The sequence below is a fragment of the Hypanus sabinus genome, chromosome 1 (assembly GCF_030144855.1).
Source record: "Hypanus sabinus isolate sHypSab1 chromosome 1, sHypSab1.hap1, whole genome shotgun sequence".
Classification (NCBI taxonomy): Eukaryota; Metazoa; Chordata; class Chondrichthyes; order Myliobatiformes; family Dasyatidae; genus Hypanus; species Hypanus sabinus.
In genome coordinates this window covers 95099127-95117235 of record NC_082706.1, presented here as the reverse complement: position 1 = coordinate 95117235, position 18109 = coordinate 95099127, and the positions used below count along the sequence as shown (strand labels likewise).

The 18109-nt window shown below is 41.8% G+C and overlaps 1 protein-coding gene across 1 annotated transcript in view; it reads left to right on the top strand.

Annotated features, from left to right (window-relative positions):
- Nucleotides 1–12760, top strand: part of ofcc1 (orofacial cleft 1 candidate 1) — a 569853-nt gene extending 557093 nt beyond the window's left edge. Inside the window, exon 21 of the mRNA XM_059985698.1 lies at nucleotides 12667–12760. Within this exon, the coding sequence (XP_059841681.1) occupies nucleotides 12667–12688 (22 nt within the window). The 3' untranslated portion in view covers nucleotides 12689–12760. The remainder of the gene's footprint in view (nucleotides 1–12666) is intronic.
- Nucleotides 12761–18109: the final 5349 nt, after the last annotated feature.

The following is an 18109-nucleotide window of genomic DNA, read 5'->3' as shown; positions in this document are numbered from 1 at the left end:
CTTTGGTGCTTTTCAGGAGCATTTTCCAATATCCAAGAAGTTGTAAGGACAGGTGACCAATGCCTTGGTCAATGAATTGGTCCTAACAAGCATCTTAAAGGAGCGTAAAGAGTTAGAGGTCAAGATGTTGAGAGAGAAGTTCAAAAATTAGGCAACTGAAGAGATGGCAGTGGTGGAGCAGTGAAAATCGAGGACATGACGGGAAGTAACAAGGTATCGTAGAAACATGCAGCACAGAAGTAGGGTCTTCACCCACCTTCTCCATACTGAGCATCAAAGACCCAACAAGAACAACTAAGGATTGACAACTAAATGGTGGCTTAGTTTCTGAAGACGACACACTTTGAATGGGTACAAAAAAAAAATCTCTAGAACATAGAACAGTACAACACAGTTACAGGCCTTTTGGTCCAGGAGTTTGTGCCAGACTTTTAATCTACTCCAAGATTAATCTAACTCTTCCCTCTGGCATATCCCTCCAGCTTTCTTTCATCCATGGGTCTATCTAAGGGTGTTTTTAAATGTCCCTCTTGTATTGGCCTCTACCACCACTTCTGGCAGTGCGTTCCCTGTACTCACCACTCTCTGCATAGAGCACCCCCCCTTTGCTTTCCTCCAATCACGTTAAAAGTGTGTCCTTTTGTATTAGCCATTGTACTCAAAAAATGTGATGACTGTCCACTCTACCTATGCTTCTTATCATCTTGTACACCTCTGTCAAGTCACCTCTCATCTTCCTTTGCTCCAAAGAGAAAAGTTCTAGCACGCTGAGCCTTGCGTCATAAGACTTGCTCATTCATCCAGGTAGCTTCTGGCAACTCGTCACTTCAGTCTCTCTAAACCTTCCACATCATTCCTATATCAAATTTCAAAGTAAATTCAAGGTAAATAATGACCAGAACTGTATGCAATTCTCCAAGTGAAATCTAACTGGAGTTTTGTAGCCTCATCCCCTGATATTTTAAACAGCCTTTATGTACGCTTTGAGGCATGTAACATCACTCCAACCATGAAAGCTACCCACCTCCCAGGTGAGCAGCCACTGTCTGTAACAAGAGCAGATGTAAGAAGGACTCTGCAGACAGTCAAGCGCCCCTTGGGCGGCTGGGCCAGACGACATCCCAGGCCAAGTACTCAGGAAGTGTGCATACCATCTCCCTGATGACTTCACACTCACTGTCAACACTTTACTTATCCAGGCTCTTATCCCCACATGCTTCATGGTCACTATTGTCCCTGTACCAAAGAACTCTACACGTTCAGAACTAAATGACTACCACCCGGTGGCACTGACAACAATCAGCATGTACTGCTTTGAACGGCTGGTAATAGCCATATCAAAAACTGCACTTCCGCCACACTGGACAGTCACCAATATGCCTTCCGACAGAATCTTTCATGGGGTCCCAGAACACGTTCTACACAATCACGAAAGCTCACCAATGTCTCTACTTCGTAAGGAGGCTGAAAAGATGAGATGAGAGAAGATCTTATAGGAACATATAGAATTATGAAAGAGGTAGATAAGATAGAGACAGGAAAGTTATTTCCACTGGTAGGTGAGACTAGAACTAGAGGACATACCCTCAAGATTCAGGGGAGTAAATTTAAGACAGAGATGAGGAGGAACTGCTTTTCCTAGAGGGGGGTGATTCTGTGGAATTCTCTGACAATGAAGCTGTGGAAGCTACCTCAGTAAATATATTTAAGACATGGAATATATTTTTGCTTAGTAGGGGAATTAAGGTTTATGGGGAAAAGGCAGGTAGGTGAAGATGAGTCCATGGTTAGATCAGCCATGATCTTATTGAATGTTGGAGCTGTCTCAATGGGCCAGATGGCCTACTCCGGCTCCTGTTCCTTATGTAAAGAGCTGGACTATGTACAGCTATACTTAGGTCCTTCTATAGGAGAGCATCCTAACATACTGCAGAGTATGGAAACTTCACAGCAGCAGACAGGAAGGCTCCAGAACAGGTAGTGAAAACTGCCCAACACATCACTGGCACCAGCCATCAAGGATGTATATACAGAAAGGTGCCAGAAAAAGTTCAGCAATATCATGAAGGATCCCACCCACCCTGCTCATGGACTCTTTATCCCACTATGTAGCACTTATGCAAGGCCTACCAGTCTCAAAAACAGTTACTTTCTCCAAGCAATAAGGCTGATCCACACCTGCACCCACCAGCCCCCACCACAACCACTACTTTATCATTTCCTGTCAGAACCACCTTAACGTACAGACACCCCTGTACCTAGTGTCACCTTATGGATATACAAACAATCAATCTTTGTATATAAGCTATCTTATGTATTTATTTTTTATTATTGTGTTCTTTATCAATCATATTTTTTGTGCTGCATCCATTTGGGATTTCATTCTCTTTACACTTTTGTACTGGAAATGACATGAATCAATCTTTATTCTTGAATCTGCAGCTGCAGCATTACCTTGCAGAGCTTGAACTCAACCACACCACCCCCCAATTAATGAAAGAAAAACACCTTATTTACCACCCTGTCAATTTTTGCAGCAACTTTAAGGAACAGTGGACTTGGACTCCAAGATCCCTATGTTCCAACACACCGCTAAGAAACATGCATTCTTTGCACTGTACTGCTAAGTGTGACCTACTAAAGTGAATCGCTTCACACTTTTCTGTATTGAATTCCACCTGCCACCATTAATCCCACATTTTTTTTCTCCCTGTGTTTTCATAAACTCTTCCCATACTTTACCTCTCCCCAACATTCCAGAGACAATGTACAATAATGAATTAACCAACCAATCTTCACGTCTTTGGGCTGAGGGAGGAAACCATAGCACCCAAACAGGGCAAATGTGCCATGGAGGAGCATGTAATCAGTGGAAAGAGTGTGTGAACAGAAGTTATACTGATTGAGAGCTAGTGATGTTTCCTCTCAGTGGAGAATTCTAGCTCCAGAAGGCATAGTTTCGGCAGGAGAGAAGATGGAAATGAGATTTTCTTTTCTCTCTGATAGTCATGATTTCATAGGATACTCTACCCTGAGAGCAGCGAAGCCAAAACTTTGAAACTATTCAAGTCCAAAGTAGATTATTGGACTGAAAAGTTTCAAAACTGAATAGAGCCAAGAGTGTGTGGAGTAATCAAGTGGTGTTGGGGCCATAATTAGATCAGCCCTGACCTTAATGAATGGTAGTGCATCCTTGAGGGGCCATATGGCCTATTCTAGCTAACATTTCTTTGGCTCTTAAATAACAAATGCAAATTTGTTAAAATGACAGATTAACTTAAATATATGTTTTGTCACAAATATTTTTAGCTTTTTGAGTCATGGAATATTTTCCTTTGGTTGTATGCTTTATTTTGAACAACCTTAGCTTTTATAAATGTCAGCACTACCCTGTTTGTGGCATCTTTGAGGGTAAAGAAAGCCCATGGCAATTCCAACTGCTGGCTTCCATCTTACATTAGTGCCGCTGGGAATGTGAATGACTCTCTAATTTTATTTCATTCCTTGTAAAATTATGTTATTAGCCAAGGCAAATGCATAAATGAAAGCATAGCAAAAGGGAGTAATTAGATTCTAAACATTACCGCATCCATAAAAGCCTATAGCATTCACATTGACAGTAGACAACCTGTAAATGGTGAACTGTGGTTTTATGCTGCATGAGACAATTATTAACAGAAGAAGATAGGAGCATAAGAAATAGAAGTAACAACAGGGCTTTCAGTGGGGTATATCTGATCCTTTATCTCAGCAACACTTTCAAATATGGACCCCCATATTCCTTGGAAATATAATGTTGTTGGTCAGGTACGCGGGTAGGAAAGGTTTAAATATGAGCCAGATGTGGGTAAATGGGACTAGCTTAGGTGGGAATATTGCTTAGCAGGGACCATTTTGGCTGAAGGGCCTGTTCATGCGCTGATTGACTCTACTACTCTGATTTCCTTATTTTCTAAAAATCTATTGATCTCTGTTTTAAATACTTAATAACTAGATCTCCATAGCATTCATAGACAGAGCCAAAAGATTCACTGACTTCTGAGTAAAGGAACTTCCTCCCATCTGCATTTTGAATCATGCCTTTTTTTGCTACGACTGGTATCCCTGGTTTGCAATACCACGTTCAGAGGGAACGTCATCCCTGCGGTGGCCTTGATAAGTCTTGGAGGAGTTTTGTATGCATCCCGACATGTTGAAGGAGAAACTAGATCTGGTTGCTTGTACGTTACCAGCATGAAACGAATGCTTAGATGATGTAGGCGGATCGTAGAGACCAAGTTCTTAGCTCACTGAAAGTGGCCACACAAGTCGAGGAAGAAATTGCAGAAAGAATGCTTGCCTACATTGGTTGGACTATTGAGTATGAGTCAGGAAGTCATGTTGTAGCTATATAAAACTTTGATTAGGTTGTACTTGGAGTATTGTGTGCAATTCTGGTCACTCAGCATCTGAGCTACAAGGAGAGATTGGACAAATTGTTTTATCTGAAGCATTGGATGCCAAGGGGAGGCCTGGTAGAAGCTTATAAGATTATGAGAGGCATAAATAGAGCGGGCAGTCAGCATCTTATTCCCAGGAAAGAAATGTGAAGTACTGGGCTACATACATTTGAAATGAAAGGGGAAAAGTTTAAAGAAGATGTGCAGGACAAGTTTTTACCCAGAGTTGTAGGAAACTGGAATGGGGAGAATGGTGGCATGTAAGAGGCTGTTGAATAGACACATAAATATGCTGGAAGTAAAAGTATATGGATCTTGTAGAGATAGAAGAGAATTAGTTTAACTTACTGATGCACCATCAATAACTCACTCTGAGACATAAAGGCGAGATATCGGCTTTTATTGACTGGAAGAAGGAACAAGCAGTGAGTGACCACCATACTACATCCTGGAGACTGAGAGGCCGGGCTCAGGCCTCGATCACCTTTATACCGGGGTCTGTGGGAGGAGCCACAGGAGCAGTCAGCAGGGGGCGTGTCCAGACAGGTATATGTAGTTCACCACACTTACCATCGATGCAGATGTCATGGAACAGTGGGCCCATTAATCTGATGTACTCTTCTATATGTTCAATGAATGCAATGCTAATCAAATTGTATGACCCAAAGACTGATAATGAGCGAGCCATTATTTCCGATATCTGCTGCGGTCACCTAAAACGAATGTTAGTCTCCTTTGCGTGAAACAAAATCTTTCAATTCTGTTGGAGACAATTCCTTGAGACTGATAAGGTAGAGCTGAGATAGTTTGTACAAAAGAAGTGAGAGTGGGGGCAAGTTATGAGCTGCCAGATGATAGTGAGGAGAGATTGATTGGGTCATGTGGGGGAGGAAAGAGTAGAAATAGCAACAGACACTGGGAGGTCACAGGTGGAAGCAACAAAGAGCTGCAGATAATGGAATTCTATAGGATAGAAAGGTAGAGCAAGAAATCGAATAAGAGTAATCAGGAGAGCAGATGGGAGCAGTAGATCTAGTGTGAGCAGTGTGTGTGGAGATGCATACTCCATTCTCTATCTTCTGTCTTCAGCGGACACTAGTTCACAAGACTCTCATTGTGTCCTGCTGGTGGTATCACAACATCATAGTATTAATCACTTCACATTCTGACTGCCAACTAGTCTATTGTCTCAGTAACAAAACTCACAGCAATTTACAATGACTTCAAATCTAACTTTCTTATATTGTGAAAACTTGCAAATACAGTGTCCACCTGTGTCACTTATGTGTCAGAATAACCATTAAATAAAACTAGACTTGTTAAAATGTGATACTAATTTACTTGCTGTAAAGTAATGCTTTTTCATGTTACTTCAAGTAATGAAAATGTGAAATATAACACAGTTTTTGAGGAAAAGCTGGACGTATTTTAAACCAAGAAAGCCTTTATCCTAATATTAAAGTCCCCAAAAAGAGGAGGTGAGTTAGAAGCCAGGACACTTTATACACTAATGTGACAATATTGTTGCTAAACACAATAATGTCAGACACCATAGATCTTTTGAATTGCCTCTTTGCTCTTGTGATTCTTTTCTTTCAAGGTTTCAATTTTTTTTCACGAATCTAAGGCACTGAAATATGTTAGATTGCTTCCCTTCGGATTGTATGAGGCCAAGCGAAGGAGCAGGCTTACTTGTAACTAAATATTTCTTGATTAAAATTTCAATGGCATAAATTATAGTTGACTTGGAGTGTGAAGTATGAGAAAAATTATCTCATCTTTTTCTCTTTCATTAACTAAATGATGAAACTTCAAGCCTCTGTTCCTCTGCTTCAAGCCAGAGAACACGCTCTCAAATGTAGCAAAAAACACAGCGGTTATTCTGAAGGATAATTATGGCTGGGTCCCTTAGGCCCTAGTACTAACTGGCTAGGGATACCAAACAGGCTATTAGCATTGATCTATACAGCAATGATCTCAATGCAAAGGCATTTAATACTTGATCCACTATAATGCCTTCTTGCATTTAAAGACGGTACATGTAGGAAGACCGATCTTTCAATCTTTTAAGCTAATCAAGTTCTATAATTAGAAGTAATCGAGTCTGCTTCCCCATTCTGGGAACGTGCTGGAGTTTCGTCAAACTCTGGAAAAGAATGGAATGGAGCAATGCAGATGTCCCAGACGATTCACAATACTCTCACAGGCTTTGATATGCCCCTGAGATACAGGTGTGGCCTTGTTGCATTGTAATGTGAATAGATCAATGGGCAAATGTTCTCCTGTTGATGGAAAATGAAATACAAATCACTATAGTGGCCATGCCAACCAAACTAAACCACATACTAAACCACCTCAGTTGTTGCTTCAGTGGAGAAGAAGCAAAAAGACAAAATCTCTCTCCTGCACTTCTGTGGCTAATGGTCCATGACCATGCAGTCAATTCTTGGTTACATTATTGTATACTGAAAAGGAGAAAATGACATCCTTTTACACAGAGAACTGCGTACTGTTAGGAGAGGTGGCGGAAGCAGATATGATGATAACATTTAAGAGGTTTAGACAGGTGTATGAACAGGCAGGGTACAGAGGGATACAGACCTCATGCAGGCAAATGTGTAGTTTAAATTAGTATCATGTTCAGCACAAGCACTATGAGCTGAAGGGCTATATTTAAAAGCATTTAGACAAAAATTCAGTGGGCAAGGTATGAGAGTATACAGTCCCAATGTGGACAAGTGAGATTAATGCAAATGGGCATAAAAGGCTGGCATAGACCATATAGCCTATCTCAGTGCTGTAGTTCTCTGAATCTGAAATCCATGACTCTGAAGTCCCTTATTCCTGGAATTATTTTAACACTTCTCACATTTCCTGAAGTGCCACAAACCTTAGGAAGCATCTTTCCCAAAGTCTGGTGCCCAGAAATGAACATTATGTTCCAGCTGTTTCAGAACCAGCCTTTTATAAAATTCTTTGTGACTTCCTTCTCAGGTATTTCATGCTTCTACTTATAAAGGTCAGAATCCCTTGTGTGTGTGTGTTTTTTTAAACCATTTTCTCAGCTGACGCTCCCTTTCAGCAAACTACCGTGCAAATGCTCATAGGTCTCTTTGTTAGATCCCTTTGGAATCGTTCATTTTAGTTCACGCTGTCACTTCACGTAATTTCTTCTCCTTCACAGGCAGTCCCTCAAAATCAAGGATGACCTGCTTCCAGGACAAGGCTCTCAGGTGACTGATGAGGTCAATGGAGTAACTCTTGTACAGGTTGGGCGGAAGGTGCCTAATGGGATGAGAAGGCAGTTTGTCACCTGGTGCAGCCCCTTTGCCACACCCTCAGTGCCTCGTTCTGCATGTGATGTGTGGTCTGACAATTCATTACATCATCCCAAGTGCTTGTTCTCCACTTGGAATGGTCATGGGCCAGATTCCCAGGAGTCAGTGGGGATAATGCATTTCTTGAAGGAGCACACATTTTCCTCTATCTACTGGGTAATCTGTCTCCGTGACAGCACTCCAAATAGAATGTCATCTGCAACGGTCTGGCTTAGAGTGTGTGCAAGCGATTGAGTGGAGTGTACTTATACTGACTGAATTGCCAGTGAGATGCTCGTGGTGTGTTCAGTGCTTGACATGGTACATATTTCTATTCAGCTGCTCAGGTTTCCTGTCATCCTACTCTGATGCATCACGGCTTGACGTGGCAACTATCACAGGAACTTGCGGAGAGTTGTGAACGTAGCCCAGTCTACCACACAAAACCAGATTCCCCTCCATTGACTTTGTCTACACCTCTCGCTGCCTTGTGAAAGCAGACAGCATAATCAAGGGCCCCTGCCACCGTGCTCGTTCTCTTTTGCCCTTCTCTCATCGAGCAGAAGATACAAAAACTTGAGAGCATGTACCATCGGACTCGAGGGAAACCAGTGTTACAGGGTTGAACACTGAATGATGAGCTCTTGATCTCCTAATCTACCTTGTCGTGGCCCTTGCACTTTATTTGTCTAACTGCACTGCACTTACTCTGTAATTGTAATGCATTCATACTACCTTGACATATTTATATACGGCATGATCCATCTAGATGATATGCAAACAAAATCTTTGCACTATATCTCAATACATGCAGCAATAATAAACCCATACCAATATTCTCTTCAAAATATTATCTGCATCCTGAAATACCTTCTTTCAGCTGCATATAAACTCCAAATGCCATTTTGTGCCTAGTCGTATCCTCACGTGATCTTGTTGGAATAAAGGTCAGACTGCAAAGTCGAGAGGAGGCTGTGAAGGAGTCGTGAATGTGGGAGCCTGGCACTGCCATCTTCTGAATGCAGGCAAAGCAATAGCATCTGCTTCTCAGAGTTAGTAACAACCTCCAGTTTGCAGCCAACTTGCTTTCCCCTTTTTCACCAGACTCTGCAACTCGTGTGAAGGAAAGTGCAGCCCGAATGTGTTGATTTGCATGCTAATGGTGCTTGCTTGTAACACAGGGCAGGTGTAACGCAGAGCTGTATCTCATCAGGACAGTTCAAGCTGTGCAGTGTTGTTGGGTGATGCCATAATTTGACGCACACGAAGCCAGGACCAGTGTCTCTTGGAGAACCTACTGCTTTCTCACAGATTAAAAACAGATGAGCTAGAGGAGATTTTTTTTTCTCTCTGAAGCAGCTTCTGTTCCTTTATTTTCAACTTCCCTTCACAAAGTGTATTAAATCCTCCCTCCTTGCCAGATGACAATTCGCCACACAAAGAGTTAAGTATCCCTCCTAAAGAATAATGAATTGTAAACACAAGTGATTGTGCAGATGCTGGAAATCCAGAGCAAGACAGACAAAATGCTGGACGAACTCAGCAGGTCAGGCAACATCTATTGAAATGAATAAACAGTTGACTTTTCAGGCTGGAACCCTTCTTCAGGACTGGAAAGGAAGGGAAAAGACATGAGAATAAAGAGGTGGGGGGGAGGGGAAAGAGGACCAGCTAGAGAGTGATACATGAAGCCAGGTGGGTGGGAAAGGTAAAGGGCTGGTGAAGAAGGAATCAGATAGTAGAGGAGAATGGATTAGTGGAGAAAGGGAAGAAAGTGGGGACCGGGGCAGTTGGTAGGCAGGTGAGGAGATGCAGTAAGAGGCCAGAGTGAAGAATAAAAGAAGAGGGAAGGAAGAAGGAAAAAAATTACCAGAAGGAGAAATCGATGTTCATGCTTTCAGGTTGTGTTTGGTGGTAGGATCCCGCTGAAGGTGGTAAAAGTTGTAGAGAATGATGGGTTGGATGTGAAGCCTCCTGATGTGGTAGATGAGGAGAAGAGGAACTCTGTCCCCGTGAAGGCAGTGGGAAGATGGGGGGACGGAGATGCAGGTGAGGACAGAATCAATGGAGGAGGAAAGGAAGACCTGTTCTTAAAAGAAGGAGGACATCTCTGAATCAGTTGGATTATAAAAAACGTCGGTAGACATTTGTCTCCAGACATGGAGGCAGAGTGATCAAAAAGGGGAGACAGAAATGGACCAAGTGAATTTAAGAGCAAGCTGTAAGTTGGAGGCAATGAAGCAGCACCAATATTGTCATCAGCATGGTACAGGAAGAGTTGGGGAGCAGAACCAAGGAATGAATTAATTACTAGGAACAATGAATTGTGCTGAAATTGTAATTTCCATTCCTATTTCACCCTAGATTTTTGCCTTTCTTTTAATCCTACACATCCTTAGTGTTCTGAATTCTGGGTTTTCCTCTCCAAACCTCATTTCCTTCAAGTTTCTCAAAACTTACCACTTCATCCAAACTTTATTCTTCTCTGCTGCTACCTCCTTATGTGGCTGAAGATCAATCTACGACATCGTCCAGAGTCTTTTGCTTCATAAGGGGTAATTTATCAATGTAACTTATTGTTGCTTTAGTCATTCGATTTATGTCCAATGTCAATAAGAAACTAACAGGATAGCTTCTTTGCTTTATTTATTTCCTGGTTATGAGACAACAGGAGGGATTATGTACAGTGTATAGCATTAGATAAGCAGCATTCACAAGAAAAACATAAACAAAACACAAATTGTACAAACTGTATAGAAGAAAGAACACAATTAGAACAGTAACAGTGCATTCTAGTGCAAAGTGATCAAAGTGCTGCAAAATTTGTAACACTTGGTTCAGTTGGTTCAAGATCTGAATGGCTGAGGGGAAGTAACTAATCTTGAATTGGATCGTGTGGGCCTTCAAACTTCTGTACCTCCTGCCTGCTGGTCGCTGCAAGAGATGGTATGGCCCAGGTGGTGTCCTTTGTTGGTGGATGTTGCCTTCTTGAGGCAGTACTTCCAGTAGATATGACTGATCATGACAGAGGATATGCCCATGACGCATTGAGCAGAGTCCACTGCTCTCTGCAGCTTCTTACATTCTTGTGCATTTGAATTGCTGTACCAGACATGATGTAGCAGTCAGGGTACTTTCAACAATAGTTCTGTAGAAATTTGTTGCAATGTTCAGTGACAATCTCCTAAGAACATAAGGACTCTAGTACACCTTCCTTATGGTTGTATTTGTGTACTGGTCCAAGGACAGGTCATCTGATGTGTTAATGCTGCTGACTCTTCCCATCAATGCAGACTGGTCCATGCTCACACTCCTTCTTGTTGAAGTATAAATATATTAAGAAGGATTTATATTTTATTTTTAGGGCAAGTGGGATGAAAGGATGTAGGAAGAAAGTTGAAACAAGTTCCTGAGTTTGGATAAGCAGCCATGATTGTAATGAACTATGGAGTAGACTCAAAAGGCTCTTATTTTATGTTTCTACAACAAGCCATCATTCTATTGCTGAGTGAAAGTGGCGATTTGTGCTATTTTTTTTCTGTAAGCTGAGAGATTTGGGACAGGCCATTTGATAATATTCACAACTCTTGCTGCTCTGTGCAGGTTAATTAATACAACGAGACGGCCCACAGTTCCAGTCCTCACAGAGAAACAAAATAGCCCAAGCATGAGCCGTACTAATGGATTTCTGTAACCAAAAGAGATTAGAGCATGTCACGTACTCCATCACAGCAAGAACTGAGCAAATTTAAACTACCTTCATGAAGTTAAATTATTTACTTATAATTTAGCAATGCAATACTTTAATTTGCCAACAAATCAGTTTTAAATGCTGAGCGCAGCTTAATTCAATTACATTCAATGGTTTTATCCTTGCTTTTGGGTAATAAATTGTTGGATTCCAATGCAAGAAAAACTCACAAAGTGTATTAATGGTTAATGAAGTGCAATTGATGGGGTTGTTCATTTATAACCAGGAAGGGCTCTATGGAACACGGTGGGAATACATTCAAGTTATGGCAAATTCATAGTTAACACATCAGCTACATAAGTATATACCATAGGCAGCTTACTATCAACCATCATTTTTAGTAACTGTTTATGCTTTTACTTTAATTGTTTTGAAATGTAAATCAGGGCAGAACAGTGGCACAGTTGATAGAACTGCCTCTGCACAGCTTCAGCAACTCAGGTTCAATATTGACTTTTGGCGCTGTTTGTGTAGAGTTTGCATGCTCTCCTTGTGACCACCTAGGTTTCCCTAGATGCTCCGGCTACCTCCCACATGCTAAAGGTGTTCAGGTTGGTGAGTTAATTGACTACTGTAAAGTTTCCCCACACATGTAGATGAATGATAGAAGCTAGAGCAACTTGATGGGAATATGGAGAGAATAAAATTGACCAGTATGAATGGGTGCTTGATGATTGGTGTTTACTCAATGGGCCAGAAGATCTGTTTACAGAATATGACTGTGTTTCCATGCACAATGACTATTACAGTGGCAAAAACATCCATTCATATATCTTACCGAGTATATAAAAATCCAAAGGCATTCCACACAATATTTACTAGATGGAGGAGGCATTTATGGAGGGAATACAATGTACCTTTACAGGGTGAGCATTGACCCATGGGCTAAATGTTCAGAAATAGTCAAGTGTGAGCTAGCATCTGCTCATTTCTCTACGACATCTACTGGAAAACTCAGAGATAGTTATGTAACTTGAGATGGGAATCCAGGTCAAAGCATTCAATGTCAGTGAGCCTACTCCACCAGTCTTGCTCAGTTGTAGCGTGCAGAATAGATGCTTGGATCGTGTAAAATTGATCATGCAACTCCATTTTTTGTGTGTTGGACATGGAAATGTGCCATCATTCCTGAGTTGTCAATGTCTTTTATATTTTTCAGATTTGATGCCATGGGATCTTGAAGCCCAAATGAATAAGACAGAAAATCATTTGCATCATCTGGATTTATCTTAAAAATATCATGTACATCTCTGAACTCAACTTGAAGCATTATGTCAAGCTACAAATTGTTTTAATAAAGTGTACTGGGGAACTATGTTTCTACCATTCCATTTCGAATGCTTCAAGTTCAAGTTCCGGTTCAACTTTAATTATCATCAACCCTACATGAATACCTATGAATACAGCCAAAGGAAACAGACTTCACTGGAGCCAAGATGCAAAACATAGTCATAACACAGCACAAGGCATGTATAGCACATATAAGATATCAGTAAAACATACACAGTAAAAATATATATTATAACCCATATCCCTGAGTGACATGTCCTATAAATTGATAGTGTTTGGGTGCAATTGGCAAGAGCAAGCAGTTCTTAGCATTCTGCAGACAAGCGTAAACATGCACGCACACACATAATCCATCTTGTCATTCCACTGATTAAACAGTGGAAGGCTGCAATCACAGAAGGGGCCAGCCTCCAGCCCAGCATGGATGCTGCTCTACACCGTGTCTGTTGCAACAGGCAAGCCCGACATTTGAGGCCGAGACCTCAATATGATTGAGGCCACTCAGCTCCCTCGCCGCCTGTCTCACCAACAAACAAGGGAAACGGACTAGCAGCATTTGATATTACCAAGGTCTTCCAATCGCAATAGAAACATCCAAGAACATCCAGGACAATAACTTGCTGTTAGACAGCCAACCGCCTTTGTGCATGGTGTCCGATGTGACTTGCAGCAGGCAGTGATATGGTCTGCACCAAGTCCAGCTCCTCTGCCAAAAAGCAGCTCGCTGATGGAGAAGACCTGCAGTGCCTGAAGTTCTTAATGTCCAGCTTTGTCCTGTGATTGTAAAAAAGATTATTAAAAAGGACGGAAACACCTTCAGTTAGCCTCTGAGAGGCCAACTGCATCCAAACATGCCACCATCTTCCCATCAAGGTTGGAAATTTGTTAGTCAATGTAGCTGATTGGGTGACACACTCAAAGAGCTATCACCAGAGAAGGTGATGATGAACTACTTTGTTGAGCCTTCTGATACATGTTGGGTGGGGAGTTCCTGGATTTAGGTCCATGATGAGGAATGAAAAGCGGTGTATTTTCAAGTCAGAACAATGTGCAACCTGCTGCCCATTTCATTTAAAAGTAACGTTAGTCTCTGCTATCCGGCTGGTGGTATAGTCGAATCAGCTTTGGTTTTATTTCTGTTTTGCCATAGCAAGCAGCACGTTTAGTAGTCAGCTGCCTCACTGCTCCCATGATCTGGTATCAATCCGAACATCTGGTGCTGATGTGTGTCGTTTGCATCTTTTTCCTGTGACTTATTTCAAGTACTCGTTCCCTCCTGCAGCCTGAAGACATGTAAGTGGGTAAATTGGCTGCTGTAAATTGCTCCCAGTGTGTAGGTGAGTGCAAGAATCTGTGGGAAGGTGATAGGAATGCAAGGAGAATAACATGGATTAGTGTAGAATTGACTTATTATCAATGTTTAATCATCAGCTTGGACACAATGGCCTGTTGCTGTACAGAGGTGTGTCTGTCTTAAACTCCAACTTGGAAGATCAGTTCAATACTGCCTCAGTGCTCTACCTGAGATGGGTTTATGTTTGAAAATAAAGTCAGTCAAAGCTAAAGTCAAGTTTATTAGTATATACACAAGTACATGTATGCACAGGTGCAATGAAAAAATGACTTGCAGCCGTATCACAGGCCCATGGCATCAGATTCATGCTATTCACATGAAAAAACAGAAAATAAACATAAATTATAAGACCAAAGACCATAAAACAAAGGAGCAGAATTGGGCCATTCAGTCCATCGAGGTCTGTTCCACCATTCTGTCATGGCTGATTTATTATCCCTCTCAACCCCATTTTCCCGCCTTCTTCCCGTACCCTTTAACATCCTGACTAATCAAGAAATCATCATCCTCCACTTCAAACATTTCCAAAGATATGGTCTCCATAGCTGTCTGTTGCAATGAATTCCACAAATGCATTGCCATCTGTCTAAAGAAGTTCCTCTTTATCTCTGTTTTAAATGAACATCTCCCTATTCCGAGCCTGGTCCTAGACTGTCCCAATACAGAAAATGTTCTCTCCACAAACATGCTCTCTAGGCCTTTTAATTTTGTCATCCAAATTATTGACATATAACATGAAAAAAGTGGTCCAGACACTGACTCCTGAGGAACACCACTATTCACCATCAGCTAACTAGAAAAATGCACCCTTTATTCCCATTCTTTGCCTTCTGCCATCTTTTCTGTGATACCATGGGCTCTTTTTAAACAGCCTCATGTATGGCATCTTGTCAATGAGCTTCTGAAAATCCAAGTAAACAACATCCATTGATTCTCCTTTGTCGATCCTGCTCATTAGTCCCTCAAAGAATTCCAACAGATTTGTCAGGCAAGACAAATCTTGTGGGAACCACACTGACTTTAGCCTGTTTTAGTATGTCCCTCCAACAGCCCCGAGACCACATCCTTAATAATGGATGTCCAACATCTTCCCAACCACTGGGGTCATGCTAACTGATCTATAATTTCTTTTGCCTCCTGCCCTTCTTGTAGAGTGTAGTGATATTTTCAATTTTCTAGTCCTCCAGAGCCATTGCAGAATCTAGTGATACTTGAAAGATCATTATCAATACCTCCACAATCTCTTCAGCTTCCTCTTCCAGAACCCTGAGGTGTAGTCCATTTGGTCCAAGTGACTATCTACCTTCAGACCTTTCAGCATTCCAAGCATCTTGGCCTTAGAAATAGCAAATGCATTCACTAATGCCCCCTGACACTCTCAGATTTCTGGCTTTTTTCTACTGTCATAGGGAAGACTGATGCAAAATGCTTATTAAGTTCATCTGCCATTTCTTTTTCTCCCATTATTACCACTCCAGCATCATTTTCCAGTGGTCCAATATCCAAACTCATCTTTCTGTTACTCTTTATATATCTGCAAAACCATTGGTATGCTCTTTGATATTTTTGGAAGGCCTGTTTTAGGTTTTCTGTCCTTATGGGTTTTTAAATTATTTTCTGTTGGTTTTTAAAAGCTTTGCTTATGAAAGGTTCAGAGCTAGATAATGTTAGAAGATTATAAGGCTAACAGGAAGGAACTTAAGAAGGAAATTAGGAGAGCCAGAAGGGGCCATGAGAAGCCCTTGGCGGGCAGGATTAAGGAAAACCCTAAGGCATTCTACAAGTATGTGAAGAGCAAGAGGATAAGACGTGAAAGAATAGGACCTGTCAAGTGGGAGAGTGTGTATGGAACTGGAGGAAATAGCAGAGGTACTTAATGGATGCTTTACTTCAGTATTCACTATGGAAAAGGACCTTGGTGATTGCAATGATGACTTGCAGCGGACTGAAAAGCTTGAGCATGTAGATATTAAGAAAGAGGATGTGCTGGAACTTTTGGAAAGCACCAAATTGGATAAGTCACCGGGACTGGAAGAGATGTATCCCAACCTACTGTGGGAGATGAGGGAGGAGATTGCTGAGCCTCTGGCGATGATCTTTGCATCATCAATGGAGACAGGAGAGGTTCCAGAGGATTGGAGGGTTGCGGGTGTTGTTTCCTTATTCAAGAAAGGGAGTAGAGATAGCCCAGGAAATTATAGACCTGTGAGTCTTACTTCAGTGGTTAGTAAGTTGATGAAGAAGATCCTGAGAGGCAGGATTTATGAACATTTGGAGAGGTATAATATGATTAGGAATAGTCAGCATGGCTTTGTCAAAGATAGGTCGTGCCTTACGAGCCTGATTGAATTTTTTGAGGATATGTCTAAACACATTGATGAAGGAAGACCAGTAGATTGAGAGTATATGGATTTCAGCAAGATATTTGATAAGGTACCCCATGCAAGGCTTATTGAGAAAGTACAGAGGCATGGGACCCAAGGGGACATTGCTTTGTGGATCCAGAACTGGCTTGCCCACGGAAGGCAAAGAGTGGTTGCAGATGGGTCATATTCTGCATGGAAGTTGGTGACCAGTGGTGTTCCTCAGGGATCTGTTCTGGGACCCCTACTCTTTGTGATTTTTATAAATGACCTGGATGAGGGAATGGAGGGGTGGCTTAGTAAATTTGCTGATGACACAAAGGTTGGGGGTGTCGTGGATAGTATGGAGGGCTGTCAGAGGTTACAGTGGGACATTGATAGGATGTAAAACTGGGCTGAGAAGTGGAAGATGGAGTTCAACCCAGATAAGTGTGAGGTGGTTCATTTTGGTAGGTCAAATATGATGGTAGAATATAGTATTAATGGTAAGACTCTTGGCGGTGTGAAGGATCAGAGGGATCTTGGGGTCTGAGTCCATAGGATGCTGAAAGCAGCTGCACGGGTTGACTCTGTGGTTAAGAAGGCATACGGTTAAATTGGGATTGAATTTAGGAGCCAAGAGGTAATGTTGCAGCTATATAGAACCCAGGTCAGACTCCACTTGGAGTACTGTGCTCAGTTCTGGTCGCCTCACTACAGGAAGGATGTGGAAACCATAGAAAGGGTGCAGAGGAAATTTACAAGGATGCTGCCTGAATAGGGGAGCATGCCTTATGAAAACAGGTTGAGTGAACTTGGCCTTTTTTCCTTGGAGCGATGGAAGATGAGAGGTGACCTGATAGTGCTGTCTAAGATGATGAGAAGCGTTGATCGTGTGGATAGACAGAGGCTTTTTCCTAGGGCTAAAAAGGCTGCAATGAGAGGGCACAGGTTTAAGGTGCTTGGGAGTAGGTACAGAGGAGATGTCAGGGGTAAGTTTTTTACTCAGAGAGTGGTGAGTGCGTGGAATGGGCTGCTGGCAACGGTGGTGGAGGCAGATATGATAAGGTCTTTTAAGAGACTTTTAGATAGGTACATGGAGCTTAGAAAAATAGAGGGCTATAGGTAACCCTAGTAATTTCTAAGGTAGAGACATGTTCGGCACATCTTTGTGGGCTGAAGGGCCTGTATTATGCAGCAGGTTTCCTATGTTTCTATGTAAAAGCTTCCCAATATTCTAATTTCCCACTAATTGTTTCTATATTGTATGCCCTCTCTTTTGCTTTTATGCTGACTTTGACTTCCCTTGTCAGCCATTGTTGCATCACCTTCCCTTTAGAATACTTCTTTGGGATGCATCTATCCTTTGCCTCTAAAATGCTCCCAGAAGCTCTAGCCATTGCTGTTCTGTTATTATCCCTGCTAGTGTCCCCTTCCAATGAGCTTCAGCCAGCTCCTCTCTCGTGCCTGTGTCATTCTCCTTATTCTACTCTAATACTGATACATCTGACTTCACCGCCTCTGCCTACCTGCCTATGGATCTGATTTGAGCAATCTCTGACCCTGGCATCTGGGAGGCAACATGTCATCTGGGTATCTATTTCACATCCACAGGA